The sequence below is a fragment of the Ascidia mentula genome, chromosome 1, assembly GCF_947561715.1.
Source record: "Ascidia mentula chromosome 1, kaAscMent1.1, whole genome shotgun sequence".
Classification (NCBI taxonomy): domain Eukaryota; kingdom Metazoa; phylum Chordata; class Ascidiacea; order Phlebobranchia; family Ascidiidae; genus Ascidia; species Ascidia mentula.
Window position 1 is genome coordinate 26,536,618 of NC_138566.1, and position 23,676 is coordinate 26,560,293.

A 23,676-nucleotide genomic window follows, 5' to 3' on the forward strand; every position below is an offset into this window, starting at 1 on the left:
AACAAAAGCATTTTTTTACTATTTGGTTTTAATCTGTAAGTAATACCTCCAAATCTATTTGAAAAATCAGTGGTGTCATATTTGGCCAGTTGGAATTTCTTTGCGACAAATACTGGCAAGAAATAGATGATGCAAGTAAAATGCATATTTAATTTGTTTTCCAATTAAACAAGGAAACAAATTCACGGATGGTCGGTTATGGCAAAGTGTACGTGAACTTTATGTCGGTGTCTCCAAGCACATCTTCAACTTTTTGATCAATCCGCTCTGACTGGGCAACTGTCAAATGGTTTTTCCAATCTCCAACCTCACCTGGTATATTTAGATAATAATAAGCTTTAGTTTTGAGTACTAGGTGAGTTTAGCGAGCTGCTGACGGCGGGAACGCAATGTGGAAGGAAAAATGTTAGCATTTGCCAACCCACGTGTACTAGAATTTATAGTTTGTATTCAAACATTGACGAATCAAATTTAAACAAACAATGTTCACACAGTAACTCACTAGTGTTTTTTGTGTAACTTTATCTATTTGTAAAGCAATTTGAAACTATGGCCTAATGTATTTTTTATAATGTTTTATTTTAACCTTTTCTGTACATCCGCGATGCATCTTTAGATTCTCGAATCTCCTCAACAGCTTTTTTCATGGCTGTGAACGACGTATTTTGAACAATTTCCTCAATTGTCTCATCACTGCATTCTACACCAATGAACTGGGCAATCCGCTTAATTTGTTTGGCAGGATCCTGTGTTGAAGAAGAACATTTCAATCAGATCATCAGTCAACTACAATGAATATTATTGGCAATATGCTGCTGGTTAGTATGTATTTTTGGATATTATATGTTCACCAAATATCTGGAAGCAACAAAACAGATTTAAATTTTTTTTTAATGAACTCTAATGCCAAAGCTGAAAAAGCAACAGTTTTACTTTAAACTTCTAACCCGTTTTATGTCCTCATACATCAAAAACATGACATTGGGATCATTTTTGTGTTGGTACCAACTCTTCACATGTTCGAGATATCCTTCCCCAGGTCTACCAAGCACTCCTTGCTTACCTGAATAAAACTAGGCATAACACAGCAACACAAAATTTATGTAACTTGTCAGACATACCGGCAATATGAAGGTCATAGAATTCTTTATCATCATTCGGAAAAAAATTGTAGACATTCGCTTTCATAAAGTTGCGCCATGAAACAAGTTGGTCTTTGGGGTTACGGATGGTCCAAATTATCTGCAAATTTAAAATCAGCAAATTTCCTGTACATTGCTAATTTCTTTTGAGATTTGCAATTGTCATAAAGTTGAACCGTTGTTGCAATATTTCACCAATTTTCATCCACATCGTTTTGACCAAAAATGTACAACCTTTTTAAACTTCTTCAAGTTAACCAGGTAGCTTGGTAGATGGGTCCCAAAACACCTCCTGTCAAGTTGCACTGCTTCACTGACCTCGTATTTGCAAACTGTAAGGTAGGATATGTGTTACACTAAAGGGAAAAGGGGATTAGAGAATGGAAGACAGTGCACATTGCTTTGACCTATCTTGTCCCACTCGTGTGGCTTTCAGACTTTGGTACCAAACTTGGTACGCACCACCGGAGACAAATCATATTAGAAGCAACTGCTTGAAAACCAGCAGTATTGTCGTGTGTGTAACAAAGAGCAAGTACAAGCAAAATGAGAAGCTGTATAGTCATATTGGCTCATTTTGATGCCGTTTTCATCTTGTAGTAAGTAAGTAACGTACAGACCTGGCCCGTATTCAAGGTAATTGTAAAGTGGGTTGAATCCGCGTGATTTCGTCATTAGCTCTGCATCTTGGTGGTAGAGAAGATTACGTACAATTGCCGTTGTCCAAGTGGTGCCTACAATAAATAGTATTTGTTATTTCTGAGCTTTGCAACCTTACGTTATAACATGTGTCATAAGGTAGAGTTACCATATCTAATATGTGACAGTTATGCACCGATTTATGCCAGTACGTTGACCAATATTTATGTCCAAAACACAAAATTATGTGGCATAAATTCCGGATGCTTCCGAAGCACATTGCCGTGTTTTGTATAGATCTAGACTACTTTTGTGACACAGGCGACACAGCGCCATGCAAATATTCAGTGGAATTCGATGGCAATTAGCAATCACTGACATATGAGATCTTGGACATAAGAGCACGTTTTTTACGTTTCTTCGATACGAAATTTGGACTCTTAAACCACTGACATGTCGGTGAAAATCCTGACGCAGAGCTGAAATGAGTTGTTTAGGGGGCAATTGCTGTTTTGTGTTTTTTACTGTTTACATCCTTGTTGACAGATACAAGTCCAAAAAATTGCTCACAAACCTGTTTTGCTGTACGATGCCACCAGAACATCGCCATCTCGCGGTGTACAATTTTCGTACGACCATTTTGCCGTCTCGGCGTTAAGGCCTGGATGCATGACGTAACCTTTCCATGCGGTTGGTTTTTGGGGTGGTTGTATCAAGGGCAGAAGTTCTTCGTGACATTTGTCAACAAGATGTTTGCTATCTTCTGGTAACAGAGGTAGAACTTCTTCCGCAAATGACTTCTTCATGGTCAGCATCACTTTCTTCTCCTTGTTGTTGTCATCTTTGTTCTCCATCACGTTGATCAGCTAAGAGTTTGATTCAGACAACTTATAACAGTGAAATGGTTGCACTGGTCAGAAACTGACAAAACACCTGAATACAAAACTAAAGGCTCAACCGACACAATTTTGTTGAAAATACAGTTTTTAAGTAACAAAACGTATTTACTAATACTATACCAAACAAAACGTATTCACTAATACTATGCCAAATAAAACGTATTCACTAATACTATGCCAAATAAAACGTATTCACTAATACTATGCCAAACAAAACGTATTCACTAATACTATGCCAATCAACAGATTCCTAGCTTTAGTTTTCTTGTTCAAAGTAATACACTCTTATTTTTCACCTCTGCATGTTTTACAGACCTCTGCGAAAACCTTCTACTTACCATGCGTCCCTCACTAATCTAGCTTCATTCCCTCATTTTTCTAACCGACCTAAGAATGCTCAGTCACTTCAACTACTTTCTTTGACCACTTTAGTAACAGTCGAGTTTTTATCCGTTTGTGAAAATTGTTTCGGTCAGAGCTATCTCACTCACCCCAACTATGCCTCGCCCACATTCTGCAGCAATAAGGCTAAACTGACGTCACTGAAAAAACAGGTCATTTATTGACTTTGATACGGTTCAGCATCTCGTTACACGCCGTGCAACATACCACAATTCTTGCCCGACATGACTTGATGTCGTTTATCACACCAGCGTGCTTTTGTCTGGCCCATGGCTATATCCTCGTCTAGCTCGATAAATCACCATAACTGTCTACCCTAGATTCAATTCAGGCTTGATGTTGTGGCTAACGATTAGTATTCAACCTGTGGCAGATCAAGTTACGCACGTATAGCGAACATAGGTGTTGCTAGCGCCATTCATGTGTATACAGTTGTACGACCGTGAGCCTGCTGTGCTCTGCAATAACGGTCAATAACGGCTCTGCAATAACGGCCAGCTCACATCAACGTGTACGTTCAAGTAATAGCGGACCAATTATTTCCTGCACAAAGTAACTGTTGGTTTACATTCTACATTCCACGTTTTCCTTGTATTACTTCGTTGTATTTATCGCTGCTAAAACGTCAAAGACAATTTGTAAACACTTCCCGGTGTTGGTCACGCGTGATCAGTTTTCAATCAATCACGTTCGTAGATCTCTCTCAACAGCGATTGTATCTCTTTCTTCAACCCATTCCATTCCATTCTGATACTCCATTGAATGCTGCTTCTCACTGAATCGAAGTATTACCAATCGGAAGTCGCTTTACCTACAGCCACTCAATTCCTACTGGAGACTCATGTGGCCTGAAGGGCTCTGCATACCGGACGCGGTTGACTTTTGTGGCTGGCAATGCGTAGCGGTCGCGACAGTTCGCGGATTTTTCGCGCGCTGTTTGAAGCGACTGAGGGGATTCACATCTGCAGTGCGGTTAGCGCCAACGCGACAAATTATTGTAATAGCCAATACACCTTGAGCAACAAAACAAATTGTTGTCAACGTTTTACTTCATGTGCAGAGCGTTTACTTAAAACATTTTTATTATTCAGTTCGCTATTACTGTTGCAACAGAAATTGACGATGTTAGTGGCACTAATGTACATGATTCATATGTAAAAAAAGTTTTGAAACTGGCTAAAAAATTTACATAACGTACACATTAGTGCGGGCTGGTGTAAAAATACCACGACGGGATTTGTGTTGACCGTTATTGCAGAACACAGTTCATGGTCATACAACAATATACACGTGAATGGCGCTAACAACGCTTATGTCCGCTGCACACGGACGATTCTTAACTAAATTCAATAGACAACTCAAATACTAGACTGATTGAGCGAATAACTACATTGCTAGTTCCAGTTGGTGTCAGAGTCTAGTTGGGTGGCAGAGTAAATGTTAGAAGAAGTGCGAACCGGTAACACATACTTAACATGAAAAAAATATCTGTCGTCAAGCCAGATGACAGAAGGCCTTGCAAGTTCTAAAGGAAAGACTATGTACGTCTGCAGCTTTCGGTCCGTCTGTATTTGAGTTGTGTGTTGAATTAGGTTAAGAAACTTGCGTGAATAACTTGATCTGCCACAAACCGCTACAAATAAATTTCCGCATTGCTCTGGATTAAAATGAGTTTTTTTAGTTTAAATTTTGCATACATATGTTAGCCGCTTTGAAACAAAAAAATTTTGCAAAATATTGTCATTGCCAAATTGCATAAAAGTTTTTCAACTGAATAAAATTTTAAGGATGTTCAATCATGGCAAAGTGTATGTGAACTTTATGTCGGTGTCCCCAAGCACATCTTGAACATTCTGATCAATCCGTTCCGACTGGGCAACTGTCAAAGAGTTTTTCCAATTTCCAACCTGGCCTATAAATGTAAATGTTGGGTTCTGGTTTGGTGTTAAATTAAGTTTGTTGTGCCTCCACAGATAGTGCCACTACTAACTTTCAAATTGAGCTTTCTCAGCTTCCATCTTCAATATTAATTACTGAGCATGCGAACTTGGAAACAATACATTATCACGGCACAGTAATTCCACGCTTTCAAATGATTTTGTTTATGTGTAACTTGGAATATGTTTTTATGAAGCAATCTTGTCAATTTATTCATCTGAAACATGTACCCAGATTTAACTTTTTAGATAACAGTTAAGATTTTAAACCTTTTCTCATCATCTGAAATGAAGCTTCAGCATCGTCATCCTTTGTCTCAGCAAGTTTCATAGCCTTGAACGATGTTTTTTGAACAATCTCCTCAATTTTCTCATCACTGCATTCCACACCAATGAACTGAGCAAGTTGCCTAATTTGTTTGGCAGGATCCTGCATTTTATTGGATACGACAGTTATTGTGTTGTGTTTTATTATGTTATTATTGTTGATACATTAAAAGTGTTACTAACTAAGCTCATTTACATACATTCATAAAGAGCATTAAAATAAACCATCTTCACTAACATGTTTTTTTGTACATATTTTTGTCGAATTGTGTTTTCACACCTTGGAGAATAGAATAATTAACCCAGTTACACTCATGTACAAAATATACATTAAAAGGCATTTCAAATCAATAGTACTCTTGTGTTCAGATTCTAACCTGTTTCAATTCCTCAAAAACCAAAAACATGACATTTGGGTCATTTTTGTGTTGGTACCAACTCTTGACATGTTCAAGATATCCTTCCCCAGGTTTTCCAAATATTCCTTGTTTTCCTGCAGCAGAAAATATAAATCTGATCTTCAGGTGGTTTTGTTTATGATTTTTATGGAACATATGTAGTCATACAAAAACTAAGTGTACAAAAATGTATAAATAATATATAATGCAATGATAGGGTTTGCTGGATATAATGGTTCTCACATTTACTGTTTTTCGACTACATGTAATAACTTATCAGGCTTGCCAGCAATATGGAGGTCGTAGAAATCTCTCTCATTTTTTGGGTAAAAGTTGTAAAGATCTGCCTTCTCAAAGTTGCGCCATGAAACAAGTTGGTCTTTGGGGTTGCGGATGACGTAAATAATCTGCAACATTTAAATTAAGGTAACTTTGTATGGTTTTTGCTCAAGTTCATTTATTTATGTAGAGCTGTTGCCACAACAATTCTTCACACAACTTTTGACATCAAAACTTTCATTGTTTGTGTTTGGGCTTTCAACAATAGGCATTGTGTTATGTGGTTGCTGTTGTAATATTGTTAATGAAAAATGAAAGCGCCACTGCATGTGTTTTAGCAACACCCTTTTTCTGTAATCATGTAAATTTTCCCATAAAAATATACAACCTTTTTGAACTTCTTTAAGTTAACCAGGTAGCTTGGTAGATGGGTCCCAAAACACCTCCTGTCAAGTTGCACTGCCTCACAGACCTCGTATTTGCAAACTGCAATGAATACAGGTTAAAACCAATGGAAAATGGTTGATTTCTACCAGCTCAGAAGTTTATGAAGGTGTATGCTTGCTTTATGGTTTCCAAATAATAGCGTTTTGATATAACCTGGCCCATATTCAAGATAGTTGTAAAATAGGTTGAATCTACGCGATTTTGTCACTAATTCTGCATCTTGGTGATTGAGAAGGTTTCGTACAATCTCCGATGTCCAAGTGGTGCCTACGATAAATGGTATTGGTATTTTTATAAGATGTTCGTAACCTAGTTTGCTGAAATGTGGGCGTTAGGACACAAACACTTACATTAAAATCCGGAACTCGGTTACCACTAACTTGGAATGACATAGCAAAGGGAAATTAAAATAGTCGACAATTGCGTCAAAGTGGCAAGATGTATTTCGGTGTTAATTAAATTACGTTTTGATGCTATTATCATCGACTGCTTTTAGATGACGCTGGTCATGTTTCTAGTAGCGAATACCATTTAGGAATAACTTTTGTGTCAGGTTGAGTTGGTTCACGAAAATATTTTGCAGAAAATGGTTTTGTTCTTTTGAACTAATTAACAAACACTTGTGATTCAAGGAAATTCTTACGACCTGTTTTAGGGTACGATGCCACCAGAACATCGTCATCTCGCGGAGTAAAATTTTCGTACGACCACTGCGCCGTTTCCGCTTCGAAGCACGGATGCGTAGCGAAACCTTTCCACACTGGTATGGTGTGAGGCGGTTCCATCAACTGTAAAAATTTCCTGTAACATTTTTCCACAAGTTGTTTTTTATCTTCTGGTAACAGAGGTAGAACTTCTTCCACCTCAGCCTTCCTCATTGTCAAATATACTTGATGACCCATGGTGAGTTTGTCAGTTTCGTAAACTTTTCTAAGCAACGTCTGAAAGGTAAAAGATTAAACGAGTCAAAAAAAACTAATTTTTACGCTTGAATCTCACCAGTTTGTCACATTTATGGTGTATGACGATTTCGCCCAAAACACTGTCATATTCAGACAATTACTTGTCGATATACACAACATTCACAGTACAGACTGTGTTGCCTACACAATACTACGAACAGAATAAGTTTTTTGCGTACAACCTCCCTTAGTATTACTAATTGTCCGATTTTACAAGAGTGTTTAAAATTCCCAATGGAGCCTCAAGTGTCACATCTGTATGATCCTGCAGAAGTGTTACATGATAAGGTAGGATCGCCCCACTGTACAGGTCCTTACTTGGCGATCACTGCTATTGTATCGAGATCCTTGGATTTACAGGCATTGTTGCCTTGCTGGATCAGCCACTTTTTCTAAACAAATTAGAGTGTAATTTGAAAAATCTGGCTCCCTGTTAAGGTTTGACACTTGGCTAACGATGCTCAATGCTCTACCAATTGAATTACAGGAGCTATTATGTTAGAAGTGTTTTATTGCAGCAAAGATACACTTATGCGCAAACGCACAACTCGCCAGGCAACCTTCACATATGCGATCTTGCTGATGATGACGAACAAAACTGCCGTTTGCCTAAAAGTCCATACTTTTTGCTAAGTGTCCATACTTACGTTAACAAAATATCGTCGTTCCACCTTGCGCAGCTGTCATTCCAAACACTGTTCTCTCATACTCTCCTTTGTTCGTTAGCAGCCAAGCAATGTTTGCACTTCCAGTCACTTTGTTTGAAGATTCTTCCTTCGCGTTCGTAAGCACGATGTTCAACATGGCCAGCAAGCAAACAAGTCAATTATTGATTTGGACACGGGTCGGTGCTTCGTCGCGTAGGCATCTAACTATCTAAATCTCCACCTAAATGACTCGGCAATTTACGAACTACATCATATATTCCTTGAACAATCTTATTCCGGTAAAACGATTCGAATCCCATCAACCTTGCATATTGCTACTTATGCACAGGTCCTTTCTTGGCGATCACATCTACCGTATAGATATCGTTATGCTTACAGACTTTGCATTCCGAATGTCCAAGCATATCTTAAACTTTTTGATCAATCAGTACTGACTGGAAAACTTAAATTTGTTTTCATTGTCCAACCTGACCCGTTGCAAAGGCAAAATGCCAGTTTCTAGTTTCAGTATGTATTAGCTTACGTTTGTGTGTAAACAGCTTTGTACGTAAATGAACATAATAAAAACTCATGCTTTTGTTCAAATTGCTGATAACCGGTTCCGGAAATCACCCCCGTTCCCGACCCATAGTTACAATGATTTCCAACCTTTGCTTTTGTCCAAAAATAACAAACTGTGTTTTTTTTAAATGTAAGGCATGAAATTAGCTCGAAAAATCGCCACAAATGTCATCCCTATGTTCAGTCGAAGCTTGATGTTGCTTACGTCTGCAAACAAAACAAATAAAATCCCGTATCGCTCTGGATTAACTTGTGCTGGATGGAAGTCTTCGGCGCCAATTTAAAATCTTCAAGTCAACAAGCGGCTTGCTACCGAATAGTCCATGTTAACTCTTTTGTTAAATTGAAAACAAGATACGGTGTTGAGCAGTAAGTTCAGTCGTTGGAAGTGTTTTCATAATTTGTACTTCATAATGACGAGAAGCAACACTAAATGAGTTTTTTTTATTTAGATTTTGCAAAGATTTGTTTGCCACTTTGAAACAAAATTTATTGCAATTACTAAAGTGCGTAAAAGCTTTTTCGAGAAATTTTTAAAACGAGTTAAATTTCAACGATGGCCAATCGTGGCAAAGTGTATGTGAACTTTATGTCAGTGTCTCCAAGCACATCTTGAACTTTTTGATCAATCCTCTCTGACTGGGCAACTGTCAAATGGTTTTTCCAATTCCCAACCTCACCTGTTGTAAAAGTAAATGTTGGTTTCTTGTTTAGTGTTTAAGCAATTTTGGTTTGCCCCTACTGCTGGTGATTTAATGAGTAAACCAGAATTACTCAGAATGAAGACTTTTTTGCTTCATCTGTACACATAAATTATTTAGCATACAAGATGAGATGGCTTTGTGCCTTGTTTTACAAATTAAGAAATAATTTAAACAACAATACTTTAAGGCACTGGTTTGCAATGTTTAAGTAACGATGACAATTTTAAACCTTTTCTGATTATCTGAAATAAAGCTTCAATATTTGGATCCTTTTTCTCTGCAAGTTTCATAGCCTTGAACGTTGTGTTATTGTTAATCTCCTCAATTTGCTCATCACTGCATTCCACACCAATGAACCGGGCAATCTGCTTGATTTGTTTGAGAGGATCCTGTTATTAATAGAGACATTTCGAATGATCCTAACTTTTGTTTTAAACATTGGGGGTTTTGTAACAGTCATTTTGTTATGATATGATATTGTTATTGCATTAAAAATGTTACTAGGCCTATTTGTAAACATGTTAATAAGAGAATAAATGAAATAAACCATTTGCACTAACATTTTACATATTTTTGTGGATTTACAACTCAAGAGAATGAAATAGTTTTAACTTTGTTCAACAACACGCACAAAATGTATTTCAATCCATAACAGTACTCTTGTGTACAGACTCCAACCTGTTTTAAGTCCTCAAAAACCAAAAACATGACATTTGGGTCATTTTTGTGTTGGTACCAACTCTTGACATGTTCAAGATATCCTTCCCCAGGTTTCCCAAATTCTCCTTGTTTTCCTGCAGCAAAAAATATAACTCTGATCTTCAGGTGGGTTTGTTTCTGTTTTTTATGGGCCATCTGTAATCATACAATAACCACAAAAATAGTAAAACAGATTTGTAATGTAATGATCATGTTTACTGCATGTAATTGTACTCTCATTAACTCTTTTTAGAAGTAATTTTGTAACTTTTTAGACTTGCCAGCAATATGGAGGTCGAAGAATTCTCTTTCATCATTGGGGTAACGGTTGTAAATGTTTGCTTTCATAAACTTGCGCCATGAAACAAGTTGGTCTTTGGGGTTGCGGATGACGTAAATAATCTGCAAGTTTTTTAAATCACGGTAAGTTAGCGTAGCATGTTTGCTACATTGTGATTACATGACACACTCAAGGTGTCAAAGTATACACGATCTTTTACTTTATATTTTAATATTGTCTGTGTTGGGGCTTTTTACAACATATATTGTATTATGTTAGGCATTTGCTATTATTTATTGTTAATACAACAAAAGTTTCACTGGTGTAAAAAAGGTTAATAACACTAAATGCATTTTATAGTAATCCTATACTAATAATCTGGCTGATTTCACCATAAAAATGGACAACCTTTTTGAACTTCTTCAAGTTAACCAGGTAGCTTGGTAGATGGGTCCCAAAACACCTCCTGTCAAGTTGCACTGCTTCACTGATCTCGTATTTACAAACTGAAAAGTAGTGCGTAGTTCAATACTAAATAGAAAAAGGTTGTTTCTAACCAGCCTCAAAGGTGTATGCTTGCTTTATGGTTGCTAAGCAATATACTGACTTGTTACCATTCATAGGGATACCTGTTTAATGATATAACGTGGTTAAATGATATAAACACCTGGACCGTATTCAAGGTAGTTGAAAAATTTGTCGAATCCACGTGACCTCGTCACCAAATCAACATCTCGGTGATTGAAAAGGTTTCGCACGATCTCTGTTGTCCAAGTGGTACCTAGAATGAGTAGTCTTTATATTTCTGTAAGATGTTTTGTTGCCTAGTTAGTTTACTGAGATATAGGCATTAGAAGGCAGTTGATTAATATCACTATTCGGGTCTCAGCTACCATTAAGAAATAACTTTTAGCCATTACAAAACGAAATGGAAAATTGCGGCAGTGTAGCAAGATATATATTTCAGTGCTCGTTTAACGGGGTTTCCAACTGTTTTCAGATGATATTGTCGCTAGCAAATAATTTGAGTTGAATTGGTTCGCAAAGGTATTTTGCGGAAATTAGTTTTGTTTTCGTCACAAAATTTTGTGGTGCAAAGGAATTGCTCACAAACCTGTTTTTGGGTACGATGCCACCAGAACATCGCCATCTCGAGGCGTAAAATTTTCGTACGACCACTGCGCCGTTTCCGCTTGAAATCCCGGATGCATGACGAAACCTTTCCATTCTGTTGGAGTGTTAGGCGGTTCCATCAACTGCAAATATTGTCCGTAACATTTGTCAACAAGATGTTTGCTATCTTCTGGTAACAGAGGCAGAACTTTTTCGGTTTTGCCCTTTATCATTGCTAGAAATACTTCAAGGTTCATGGCGGGTTTGTTAGTTTATTAAACTGGCAGTTTTTCTAAAAAGAAACGTCTGAAAGTTAAAGATTATGTTGTGTAAATATATCAATATGTGCCCTAAAGTTGAACTAACAAAACGGCACTTGCAGGTTTGGCAGCCTAGCCACTTTTTCCTGACAAGTCGGAGCAAGATTTGAAAAATCAAGCTCTCGGTGAGGCTTGAACTCACGACCCTGGGCTAACCACAACCAACGCTATACCAATGAGCCACAGGAGCTCAGTGGTTTCACGGGATATATTGTGGCCAAGGCCATATACCTAGGGGGGTCTCTACCACCGTATCCGATAACGCAAGAATATTTCATGCAATGGCATGATGGGCAGGATCGCCCCACCGCGCAGGTCCTTGCTTGGTGATCACAGCTAACGTATCGCGATCATGAGGTTTGCAGGCTTGGCAGCCCAAGTCAAACCTCACCGGGAGATTGATTTTCAAATCTTGTTCCGACTTGTCAGGAAAAAGTTGTGGATCCAGCTAAGCTGCATTGTCTGGGCTGCCAAACCTGCAAATTTTGTGGTCGCGATACGTTAGCTGTGATCGCCAAGCAAGGACCTGCGCAGTGGGGCGATCCTGCCTATCATGCCATTGCATGAAATATTTCTGCGTTATAGTCAGCCGTTTAGTTTTTGCGCACAACCTTCTGTAATATTACTAAATTTTGCAAGATTACTTAATATGTTGACGAATTTCCTATAATGGAGCCTTAAAGTACACATCTGTCAGATTACGAAAAGCTACCTAAATGTCGCTGCCTTATAGCTACAGCCCTCATACTCTATACTGGTCTCCCATCGGTCCCCCTTTTGTTGTAAGCACCAACGTGCATAGTATGACCTTCAGTCACACTACTCAAGGTATAAAATCCAACCAAACCATTAGTGAGCACGAAATTAATCGAAACAAACCTATCCTCACTACCAATACCCAACATAGTTACTGAGTGCATAGTTGATGCTATGTAGTGAAAAAAGGCGACGTCGCCGAGCAAACAAGTACTTTATTGATTTTGACACGGGTCGGTAGCTCGCATTCTTGTGTTTGAAATCTCTCCGTGTATGACTCGGCAGCTTTCGAGCGCTGCGTGCCAGCTTGCAAAATTTTTGTGCGTGCAAACCTGTACGTGCATACCATAATACGTTGATCTTTTCAGTAACCAATTCTTTGCGACCGCCTCGTTACATTTATATATAAATATTAATTGGGAAATTCATACAATACGTGGACAGTTACGCCCTTAAAGTGCATGTGACACGGAAAAATCAATCATGTTAATAATTAAACTAAGAGATGTTCATAACTTTAAAACATTTTGTCCAAAAAAGTAGCTTCATATGGCGGCTGGTTTCTCAGATACAGCTGATCAAAGTCGCATTTTTACCGCTGCCAACGAAATCGCGCGAAAGCGAAATTATTTTCACGTGACATCATAGAAGGCGCTTTGATCGTGGGGGTGCTGGCAGCAATCCCTTTTGCGCTGGAATGAAAACACTGTAAAATTGTTTTAGTACAGTTTTGCATCAAATAGGGTACAACAAGTGCAACAAACGGATTTTGATATTAATTTAAGCTGCAGGCAGATGGCCGCTGTTTCGATCTATTATGTCTAATTTAGTTGTGTAATGATAAAACAGTTACTGGGACAGGGTTTTCTTGTTGTTGTTGCATTTATGATCGCTAACGTGATACATAAACTTTTGAAAACACGACAGAGACAAACATTCAGTTGAGCATTTTCGTTTTGTCCACTCACAGCAAAAGATAGAAGTAGGTTAATTGAATTTTGAAGCTGGCAGAGGCTGACCAAATTAGCTGATTATGCAACACATTTATTCTTAGGAACATAACTCACGGTTTTGTACATCTTTAATATAAACAGGATATACTGCTATTTTTGTTGCCAGGCATACTAATTAATCGGAATTACTCTTCTGGCACTTTGTTTCTAAAGTGTTTATTGGAAACCAACGTTTCGTCTGCCATCCGGCGAGACTTCTTCAGGGTTATGTCAACAGTGAAGCATCACGCACATAAAACACTAAAAACGCAAGAAAACACAAGGAAAAAGGAATAGATAACACTGGCACCGCTTGCATCGTCACGTGAACCAGGTGTGTAGCGGGGCGTAACATTTACAACAAGTTGTTGTATACAGCTGGAAAATATACGCATTGCTCCTTATCGTTTATGCATTGGTCGTTTTTGTTGATGTGGAGCGTCTCCAGGAACAGACGTTTTGTATGATCGTCCTCCATCTCTAGGATTTGCACCTCATCAAAGTTAACTCGCTGTTCTTCGCTGCAACGTCGCGGCGATGCTCTGGAGCGTACGTCGGTGAGACAGGGAGAAGGTTACAGACTCGGTTAAAAGAGCATCGCCGCGACGTTGCAGCGAAGAACAGCCAGAGGACAGCACTGGCAAAACACGCTGCCACACTCGGCCACCGAGTTAAAATGACGTGCAAATCCTAGAGATGGAGGACGATCATACAAAACGTCTGTTCCTGGAGACGCTCCACATCTACGAAAATTACCATTGCATAAACGATAAGGAGCAATGCGTATATTTTCCAGCTGTATTACAACAACTTGTTGTAAATGTTACGCTCCGCTACACACCTGGTTCACGTGTCGATGCAAGCGGTGCCAGTGTTATCTATTCCTTTTTCCTTGTGTTTTCTTGCGTTTTTCCTGCGTTTTTAGTGTTTTATGTGCGTGATGCTTCACTGTTGACATAACCCTGAAGAAGTCTCGCCGGATGGCAGACGAAACGTTGGTTTCCAATAAACACTTTAGAAACTAAGTGCTAGAAGAGCAATTCCGATTAATAAACAGGATAGCCCATACTGTAGTCAAGAACTTCATACAGACGTTTCGATTGTTTCTACAATCATTATCAATGCATTTATTCTGTCATAGTACCACGTTTTGCTTGGCAGTAGCGTTGCCTACTAGTTCGCGTCATCAATGATTTTTTTAAATTTGCCACAATCAACCACTAATGTATTTTTCGCAATATAGTTCGTAACTAGAAATGTTGGAATCATCAAATTAAAGTTAACACAAATGTGGCGAAAACGACACACGGCACTAATGTTTTTCTTTATGCTTACTTCATTTATCTGTGTTGTTTACTTAAAGCACTCCTTTTTATATGTATGCGCACAACACATCTCACTATGCTTTTGTTTTCCATCGTTCTTTGCACTCACGTTTTATTAAATTTCCCTTTGCAATCTTCTTCCGGCAAAACGATTCGAATCCCATCAACCTTGCGTATTGCTACTTATGCACAGGTCCTTACTTGGCGATCACATCTACCGTATAGAGATCGTTATGCTTACAGACTTTTAAAAATGTTTTTTTCATTGTCCAACCTGACCTGTTGCAAAGGCAAAATGCCAGTTTCTAGTTTCAGTGTGTATTAGCTTACGTTGGTGTGTAAACAGCTTTGTACTTAAATGAACATGATAAAAACTAATGCTTTTGTTCAAATTGCTGATGACCGGTTCCGTCAATCACTCCCCGTGTTCCGACCAAAACTGTTTTTTTTTAATGTAATGCATGAACTTAGTCGTCAACGCTAAATTCAAAATATTCGAATCGACAGACTGCTTGCTACCGATGTTCGCGTTAATTCTTTGTTAAAGCAAAAACAATGCTTATTTTTTTTATATAAATTTTGCATATATTTGTTTGCCACTTTGAAACAAAAATTATTGCAGTTAAGTGCATAAAAAGCTTTTTCGAGAAATTTTTAAAACGAGTTAAATTCAAGGATGGCCAATCATGGCAAAGTGTATGTGAACTTTATTTCAGTGTCTCCAAGCACATCTTCAACTTTTTGATCAATCCGCTCTGACTGGGCAACTGTCAAATGGTTTTTCCAATTTCCAACCTCACCTGTTGTAAAAGTAAATGTTGGTTTCATGTTTAGTGTTAAAGTAAGTTTGGTTTGCCCCTACTGCTGGTGATTTATTGAGTAAACCAGAATTACTCAGAATAAAGACATTAGTTTTTGCTTCATCACACGTATATTATTTAGCATACAAACTGAGGTGGCTTTGTGCCTTCTTGCATAAATAAAGAATTCATTTAAATAACAATACTTAAAGGCACAGATTTGCAGTTTTTGAGTAACGGTGAAAATTTTAAACCTTTTCTGAACATCTGAAATAAAGCATCAACATCTGGATCTATTTTCTCTGCAAGTTTCATAGCCTTGAATGATGTGTTCTTGTTAATCTCCTCAATTTGCTCATCACTGCATTCCACACCAATGAACCGGGCAATCTTCTTGATTTGTTTGAGAGGATCCTGTTATTAATAGAGACATTTCGAATGATCCTAACTTTTGTTTTGAACATTGGGTTTTTTTTATAACAGTCATTATATTATGATATAATATTGTTATTGCATTGAAAATGTTACTAAGCCTATTTGTAAACATGTTTATAAGAGGATAAATGAAATAAACCATTTGCAATAACATTTTACATATTTCTGTGGAATTGTGTATTTACAACTTAAGAGAATGAAATAGTTTTAACTTTGTTCAACAAAACGCACAAAATGTATTTCAATCCATAACAGTACTCTTGTGTACAGATTCCGACCTGTTTTAAGTCCTCAAAAACCAAAAACATGACATTGGGGTCATTTTTGTGTTGGTACCAACTCTTGACATGTTCAAGATATCCTTCCCCAGGTTTCCCAAATGCTCCTTGTTTTCCTGCAGTAGAAAATATAACTCTGATCTTTAGGTGGGTTGGTTTCTGTTTTTTTTTTTAATTTGTAATGTAATAATCATGTTTACTGCATGTAATTGTACTCTCATTAACTCTTTTTAGAAGTAATTTTGTAACTTTTCAGACTTGCCAGCAATATGGAGGTCATAGAATTCTCTTTCATCGTTTGGGAAGAAGTTGAAAATGTTTGCTTTCACAAAGTTGCGCCATGAAACGAGTTGGTCTTTGGGGTTGCGGATGACGTAAATAATCTGCAAGTTTTTTAAATCACGGTAAGTTAGCGTAGCATGTTTGCTACATTATGATTACATGACACACTCAAGGTGTCAAGTTATACACGATCTTTTACTTTATATTTTAATATTGTCTGTGTTGGGGCTTTTCACAACATATATTGCATTATGTTAGGCACTTGCTATTATTTATTGTTAATGCAACGAAAGTTTCACTGGCGAAGGTCAACAACACTAAATACATTATATAGTGATCCTATACTAATAATCTGGCTGATTTATTATCAAAATGTACAACCTTTTTAAACTTCTTTAAGTTAACCAGGTAGCTTGGTAGATGGGTCCCAAAACACCTCCTGTTAAGTTGCACTGCTTCACTGACCTCGTATTTACAAACTGAAAAGTAGTGCCCAGTTTAAAACTAAAAAAAAAAATGGTTGTTTCTAACCAGCCTTAAAGTACATGCTTACTTTATGGTTGCTAAGCAATATACTGACTTGATACCATTCATAGGGATACCTGTTTAATGATATAACGTGGTTAAATGATATAAACACCTGGACCGTATTCAAGGTAGTTGAAAAATTTGTCGAATCCACGTGACTTCGTCACCAAATCAACATCTGGGTGATTGAAAAGGTTACGCACGATCTCTGTTGTCCAAGTGGTACCTAGAATGAGTAGTCTTTATATTTCTGTGAGATGTTTTGTTGCCTAGTTAGTTTACTGAGATATAGGCATTAGAACGCAGTTGATTAATATCACTATTCGGGTCTCAGCTACCATTAAGAAATAACTTTTAGCCATCATTACAAAATGAAATGGAAAATTGCGGCAATGTAGCAAGATATATATTTCAGTGCTCGTTTAACGGGGTTTCCAACTGTTTTCAGATGATATTGTCGCTAGCAAATAATTTGAGTTAAATTGGTTCGCAAAGGTATTTTGCAGAAATTAGTTTTGTTTTCGTCACAAAATTTTGTGGTGCAAAGGAATTGCTCACAAACCTGTTTTTGGGTACGATGCCACCAGAACATCGCCATCTCGTGGGGTAAAATTTTCGTACGACCACTGCGCCGTTTCCGCTTGAAAGCCCGGATGCATAAGGAAACCTTTCCATTCTGTTGGAGTGTGAGGCGGTTCCATTAACTGCAAATATTGTCCGTAACATTTGTCAACAAGATGTTTGCTATCTTCTGGTAACAGAGGCAGAACTTTTTCAGTACTGCCCTTTATCATTGCTAGAAATACTTCAAGGTTCATCTCGGGTTTGTTAGTTTCGTAAACTGACAGTTTTACTAAAAAGAAACGTCTGAAAGTTAAAGATCAGTCTGTCAAAATTAGTGGTCTATATCGTCTCTCCTCAAAGTTGAAATATGCCAGTCGGTAAATTGTTTGTAGTCCAGCCACATTTACTTTACAGGCAAACTTTGTGAATATGCTACACTATATTCAGCTAAGGTTTTCAGACTTGGCAGCCCTGGTATTAAAGCCTAGCTGGAACAGCTACTTTTTCCTGACAAGATTTGAAAAATCAAACTCCCGTTGAGGATTAAACTCACGACCCTGGGCTAACTTGGTCGAACGCTCTGCCAACTGAGCCACATGAGCTCAGTGGTTTCACGTGGTATATTGTGGCCAAGGTTCACTTGTGCGCAAGCGCACAATTTGCCAGGCGACCTTTACATATACGTACGTAGTCTCTACCACCGTATCAGATAACGCGGTAATGTTACATGCAATGGCATGATAGGCAGGATCGCCTCACTGCGCAGGTCCTTGATTGGTGATCACAGCTATCGTATCGCGATCATGAGGTTTGCAGGCTTGGCAGCCCAAGTCAAACCTCACCAGGAGATTGATTTTTCAAATCTTGTTCCGACTTGTCAGAAAAAAGTTGCGGATCCAGCTAAGCTGCAATGCCTGGGCTGCCAAGCCTGCAAACTTTGTGGTCGCGATACGTTAGCTGTGATCGCCAAGCAAGGACCTGCGCAGTGGGGCGATCCTGCCTATCATGCCATTGCATGAAATATTTCTGCGTTATAGTCAGCTGTTTAGTTTTTGCGCACAACCTCCCGGAATATTACTAAATTTTGCAAGATTACTTGATATGTTGACGAATTTCCTATAATGGAGCCTTAAAGTACACATCTGTCAGATAACGAAAAGCTACCTAAATGTCGCTGCCTTATAGCTACAACCCTCTATACTGGTCTCCCATCGGCCCTCCTTTTTTTGTAAGCACCGACGTGCATAGTATGACCTTCAGTCACACTACTCAAGGTATAAAATCCAACCAAACCATTTGTGAGCACGAAATTAATCGAAACAAACCTATCCTCACTACCAATACCCAACATAGTTACTGAGTGCATGGTTGTAGCTATGTAGTGAAAAAGGCGACGTCACCGAGCAAACAAATGCTTCATTGATTTTGACACGGGTCGGTAGCTCGCAGTAACCATTTTTTTGCGACTGCCTCGTTACATGAATATATAAATTTTATTTGGGAAATTCATACAATACTGTTACGCCCTTAAACCTTTCATTCTTCAACACAAAATGTAAGGCGTTGTGTAGGAACTCGCAAATCACTTACGTCCCATAAATAACCCCTTGTCGTACCAGACTTGGCACATAAGCCGGGGGATGCAACCCCTGCAGTAGACCTATATGTGCTATAGACCAATTGATGTATCAAGATTACATGATGACGTATTAATGATTGCATATGCTGTGAACCCCAATAATCTCCAATAATATTTTGGATATTTTGCCACAAATGTCGACCTTATGTTCCATCGAAGCTTGATGTTGCTTACGGCTGCAAATATAACGCCACAAATAAAATCTCGTATCGCCCTGGATTAACTTGAGCTGCAAGTCTTGAGTCGTTGGAAGTGTTTACATAATTTGTGCAGACGGCTTGCTACCGACGTTCACGTTAACTCTTGAAACCAAGACACAGCGTTGAGCAGCAAGATAAATTGTTGGAAGTGTTTTTACAATTTGTGTTTCATTATGAGGAAAAAGCAACACTAAATGAGTTTTTTTGTTTGAATTTTGCATAGATTTGTTTGTAACTTTGAAACAAAAATTATTGCAATTACCAAAGTGCGTAAAAGCTTTTTTGCGAAATTTTGAAACCGAGTTAAATTCAACGATGGCCAATCATGGCAAAGTGTACGTGAACTTTATTTCAGTGTCTCCAAGCACATCTTCAACTTTTTGATCAATCCGCTCTGACTGGGCAACTGTCAAATGGTTTTTCCAATCTCCAAGATGACCTGTTGTAAAATTAAATATTGGTTTCTTGTTTAGTGTTAAAGTAAGTTTGTTTTGCCTCCACTGATGGTGATTTAATGAGTAAACCAGAATTACTCAGAATAAAGACATTAGTTTTTGCTTCATCTCTACATCTCACGAATATAAACAGAACAATATTACAATTTTCATATTAATATACATTGTGTTCGCTACACTACACATATATTATTTAGCATACAAACTGAGGTAGGTTTGTGCCTTGTTGTGTAAATTAAGAAAAAAAAATTAAACAACAATACTTTAAGGCACTGGTTTGCAGTGTTTGAGTAACGGTGACAATTTTAAACCTTTTCTGAACATCTGAAATAAAGCTTCAATATCTGGATCCTTTTTCTCTGCAAGTTTCATAGCCTTAAACGATGTGTTATTGTTAATCTCCTCAATTTGCTCATCACTGCATTCCACACCAATGAACTGTGCAATCTGCTTGATTTGTTTGAGAGGATCCTGTTATTAATAGAGACATTTCGAATGAATTTAACTTTTGTGTTAAACATTGGGGGTTTTTGTAACAGTGTTATGACATATTATTGTTGATACATTGAAATTGTTACTAAGCCTATGTATAACATGTTAATAAGAGCATAAAAGAAATAAACCAGCTGCACTAACATGTTCATTTGTACATATTTTTGTGTAATTGTGTTTTCACATCTTGGAGAATAAAAATCTCATTAACTATTTTTAACAATTAGCATTCATATTCAAAATATACATTAAAAGGCCTTTCAATTCATAACAGTACTCTAGTGTACATACTCCAACCTGTTTTAAATCCTCAAAAACCAAAAACATGACATTTGGGTCATTTTTGTGTTGGTACCAACTCTTGACATGTTCAAGATATCCTTCCCCAGGTTTCCCAAATACTCCTTGTTTTCCTGCAGTAGAAAATATAACTCTGATCTTTAGGTGGTTTTGTTGATGATTTTTATGTAATCACCCAAATTGCCTCAGAGGGATAAAAATTGGAATAAAATGTTTTGTAATGTAATGATCATGTTTACTGCATGTAATTGTGCTCACATTAGCTGTGTTTAGAAGTAATTTTGTAACTTTTCAGACTTGCCAGCAATATGGAGGTCATAGAATTCTCTTTCATCGTTTGGGAAGAAGTTGTAAATGTTTGCCTTCTCAAAGTTGCGCCATGAAACAAGTTGGTCCTTGGGGTTGCGGATGACGTAAATAATCTGCAAGTTTATTAAATCATGGTAAGTTAGAGCAGCATGTTTGCTACATTATGATCATAATGCACACTCAAGGTGTCAAATTATAAATAATCTTTTACTTGATTTTTTAGTATGGTCTATGTTAGGGCTTGTCATAACAGACTTTGCATCACGTTGCTATTATAATATTGCTGATACAATAAAACTTTCATTAAGTTTTACAAATATTAAAACCATTTTACAGTAATCGTATACCAATAATCATTCCCATTTTATCACAAAAATATACAACCTTTTTAAACTTCTTCAAGTTAACCAGGTAGCTTGGTAGGTGGGTTCCAAAACACCTCCTGTCAAGTTGCACCGCTTCACAGACCTCGTATTTACACACTGCAAAGTAGTGTGTGGTTTAATCTAAATGAAAAATAGTTGTTTTTAACCAGACTTGAAGATTTATGAAGGTAACTGCTTGCTGTATGATGTTACCATTCAGAGGGTTACCTGTTTAATGGCATAATGTGATATAAACACCTGGCCCGTATTCAATGTAGTTGTAGAATTGGTTGAATCTGCGTGACTTCGTCACCAACTGAACATCTGGGTGATTGAAAAGGTTACGCACGATCTCTGCTGTCCAAGTGGTACCTAGAATCAGTAGTGCTGTTATTTCCGCATGATGTTTTGTTGCTTAGGTTCGAGAAATTTGGATTTAATTAATCCGAATATAAATGCCATAGTTATTATGATTCTTATTGAGCAGACGGTTCGCACGCGCGTCTCGCTGCAAGTTAAGGCAGCATCTCTGTATTTCTATGAAAAAGACTTTCCCGGTTGGGAAATGCCCTTCTCGAACTCTTTCCTGCGTAACAGAGTAAAATTATGTGTAACAATGCAATGGGTCATGCATGGGCGCCAGTGTTTTGCGCAGATGAACAGGCTGTTGCCAGGGCGATTTTCAGCGTGTTTGGGGCAGTTTTACTATGGTTTTCAGGGTTATTAGTCAGGCAGTAAATTGGTAGAGGGTGCTGTTGTACATGTAGCTGAAAAACTACCCAAATATTGAGGTTGATTTTGTGAAAAAATGAATCACAGAAAGTATGTTCAATTTGTGATTTTCTGTTAGTGCCGACCCTTGCCTAGGAATTCTGGCCAAATTTATAATCGAAATAACTACTTTAACTGCTCCTCCGGGGGCATTTTGACCCTCTGTTGGCCATTATTTTGGCCAAAAAAGCAGAAAAAAGTGTAGGTTTGTTTTGTGAAAAATTGAATCACAGAAAGTACCCTCCATTTGCGATTAAGTGAAGCCAACAACCCTCCTCTACACAATTCATTAAGAATTAGATGTCTTGCAACTGTCTTGGGGACCCACCGGGGCTGTTTGTACACCCCCTAGGACTGACAATTTAGCAGTTAGCCTTTGCAAAACCCCCCAATGTGCTGTCTTAATGCAGCTGCAATCAATTTTTTTTCTGTTCAGCAATAGTAGTCCTCCTTCATGAGTCATCAGACCCGGCAATTGTTTTTGGCAAACAAGAGAAACTGTAACCAGGTGCACAATGACAAATGACTTCTAAAACTCTTTTAGGATTTAATTGTGAGATGCGGCCTTAATCTTCAATTAGCACTGGTGATGAACGCAGGTGTGTCAGAAACGTCTGATATTTTGCGAAAATTCGTTTTCTTCTTGTCATCAAAAAACTACCATTTACTTAGAATTACAAAAACCTGTGGTGCAAAGGAACTGCCCACCAACCTGTTTTAGGGTACGATGCCACCAGAACATCGCCATCTCGCGGCGTAAAATTTTCGTACGACCATTTCGCCGTTTCCGCTTGAAATCCCGGATGCATAAGGAAACCTTTCCATTCCGTTGAAGTGTGAGGCGGTTCCATCAACTGTGAATATTGTCCATAACATTTGTCAACAAGATGTTTGCCATCTTCTGGTAACAGAGGTAGAACTTCTTCGGCATCGCCCTTCATCATTGCTAGAAATATTTCAAGGTTCATCTCGGGTTTGTTAGTTTCGTAAACTGGCAGTTTTTCTATACAGACAGAAAGTTAAAGATTGAACGAGTCAGAAACAACCCATTAGTCTGTTAAAATTAGTTTATATCCGTTCTCCTCTAAGTTGAAATATGCCAGTCGGTAAATTGCTTGTAGTCCAGTCACATTTACTGTACAGGCAAACTTTGTAAAAATGCTACATTGCATTCAGCTGAGCATTGCAGTCTAGCTGGATCAGCCTGGCAAGTCGGAGCAAGATTTGAAAAATCAAACTCCCGGTGAGGTTTGAACTCACGACACTGTTCATACGCAAGCACCTTGGCCACAATTTTCCCCTTGCAGCCACTGGGGCTCTGTTGGTAGAGCGTTGGGCCTGGTTATCCCGTAAGTTCAAACCTCACCAGGAGCTTGATTTTTCAAATCTTGCTCCGACTTGTCTGGAA

At 38.0% G+C, this 23,676-nt stretch overlaps 4 protein-coding genes across 4 annotated transcripts; all 4 read right to left on the minus strand.

The window, feature by feature from the left end:
• Positions 1-78: 78 nt before the first annotated feature.
• On the minus strand, positions 79-8,236 carry LOC145890875 (uncharacterized). The gene is made up of 18 exons (XM_082981893.1): positions 8,129-8,236; positions 7,751-7,824; positions 7,470-7,512; positions 7,117-7,411; positions 6,624-6,737; positions 6,412-6,509; positions 6,031-6,151; positions 5,724-5,839; positions 5,290-5,449; positions 4,886-4,994; positions 4,685-4,739; positions 2,356-2,647; positions 1,763-1,876; positions 1,377-1,474; positions 1,122-1,242; positions 948-1,063; positions 587-746; positions 79-312 (listed from the first exon to the last, which is right to left on the minus strand). Exons 1-18 carry the CDS (start codon positions 8,234-8,236, stop codon positions 197-199), a joined length of 2,310 nt encoding a protein of 769 aa, XP_082838019.1. The 3' UTR covers positions 79-196.
• Positions 8,237-9,176: 940 nt separating this feature from the next.
• LOC145910284 (amine sulfotransferase-like) lies at positions 9,177-11,742 on the minus strand. The gene is made up of 7 exons (XM_082997358.1): positions 11,459-11,742; positions 11,012-11,125; positions 10,753-10,850; positions 10,346-10,466; positions 10,044-10,159; positions 9,595-9,754; positions 9,177-9,341 (listed from the first exon to the last, which is right to left on the minus strand). Exons 1-7 carry the CDS (start codon positions 11,712-11,714, stop codon positions 9,205-9,207), a joined length of 1,002 nt encoding a protein of 333 aa, XP_082853484.1. The 5' UTR covers positions 11,715-11,742; the 3' UTR covers positions 9,177-9,204.
• Positions 11,743-15,534: 3,792 nt separating this feature from the next.
• LOC145890891 (amine sulfotransferase-like) lies at positions 15,535-17,967 on the minus strand. Its single transcript, XM_082981894.1, has 7 exons — positions 17,736-17,967; positions 17,286-17,399; positions 17,027-17,124; positions 16,626-16,746; positions 16,364-16,479; positions 15,905-16,064; positions 15,535-15,650 (listed from the first exon to the last, which is right to left on the minus strand). The coding sequence occupies exons 1-7, from the start codon at positions 17,965-17,967 to the stop codon at positions 15,535-15,537; spliced, it is 957 nt and encodes a 318-aa protein (XP_082838020.1).
• A 1,764-nt stretch (positions 17,968-19,731) lies between these two features.
• Positions 19,732-23,235, minus strand: LOC145902885 (sulfotransferase 1C4-like). The gene is made up of 7 exons (XM_082990977.1): positions 22,981-23,235; positions 21,756-21,869; positions 21,517-21,614; positions 21,125-21,245; positions 20,821-20,936; positions 20,343-20,502; positions 19,732-20,015 (listed from the first exon to the last, which is right to left on the minus strand). Exons 1-7 carry the CDS (start codon positions 23,210-23,212, stop codon positions 19,900-19,902), a joined length of 957 nt encoding a protein of 318 aa, XP_082847103.1. The 5' UTR covers positions 23,213-23,235; the 3' UTR covers positions 19,732-19,899.
• Between the last annotated feature and the right edge of the window lie 441 nt (positions 23,236-23,676).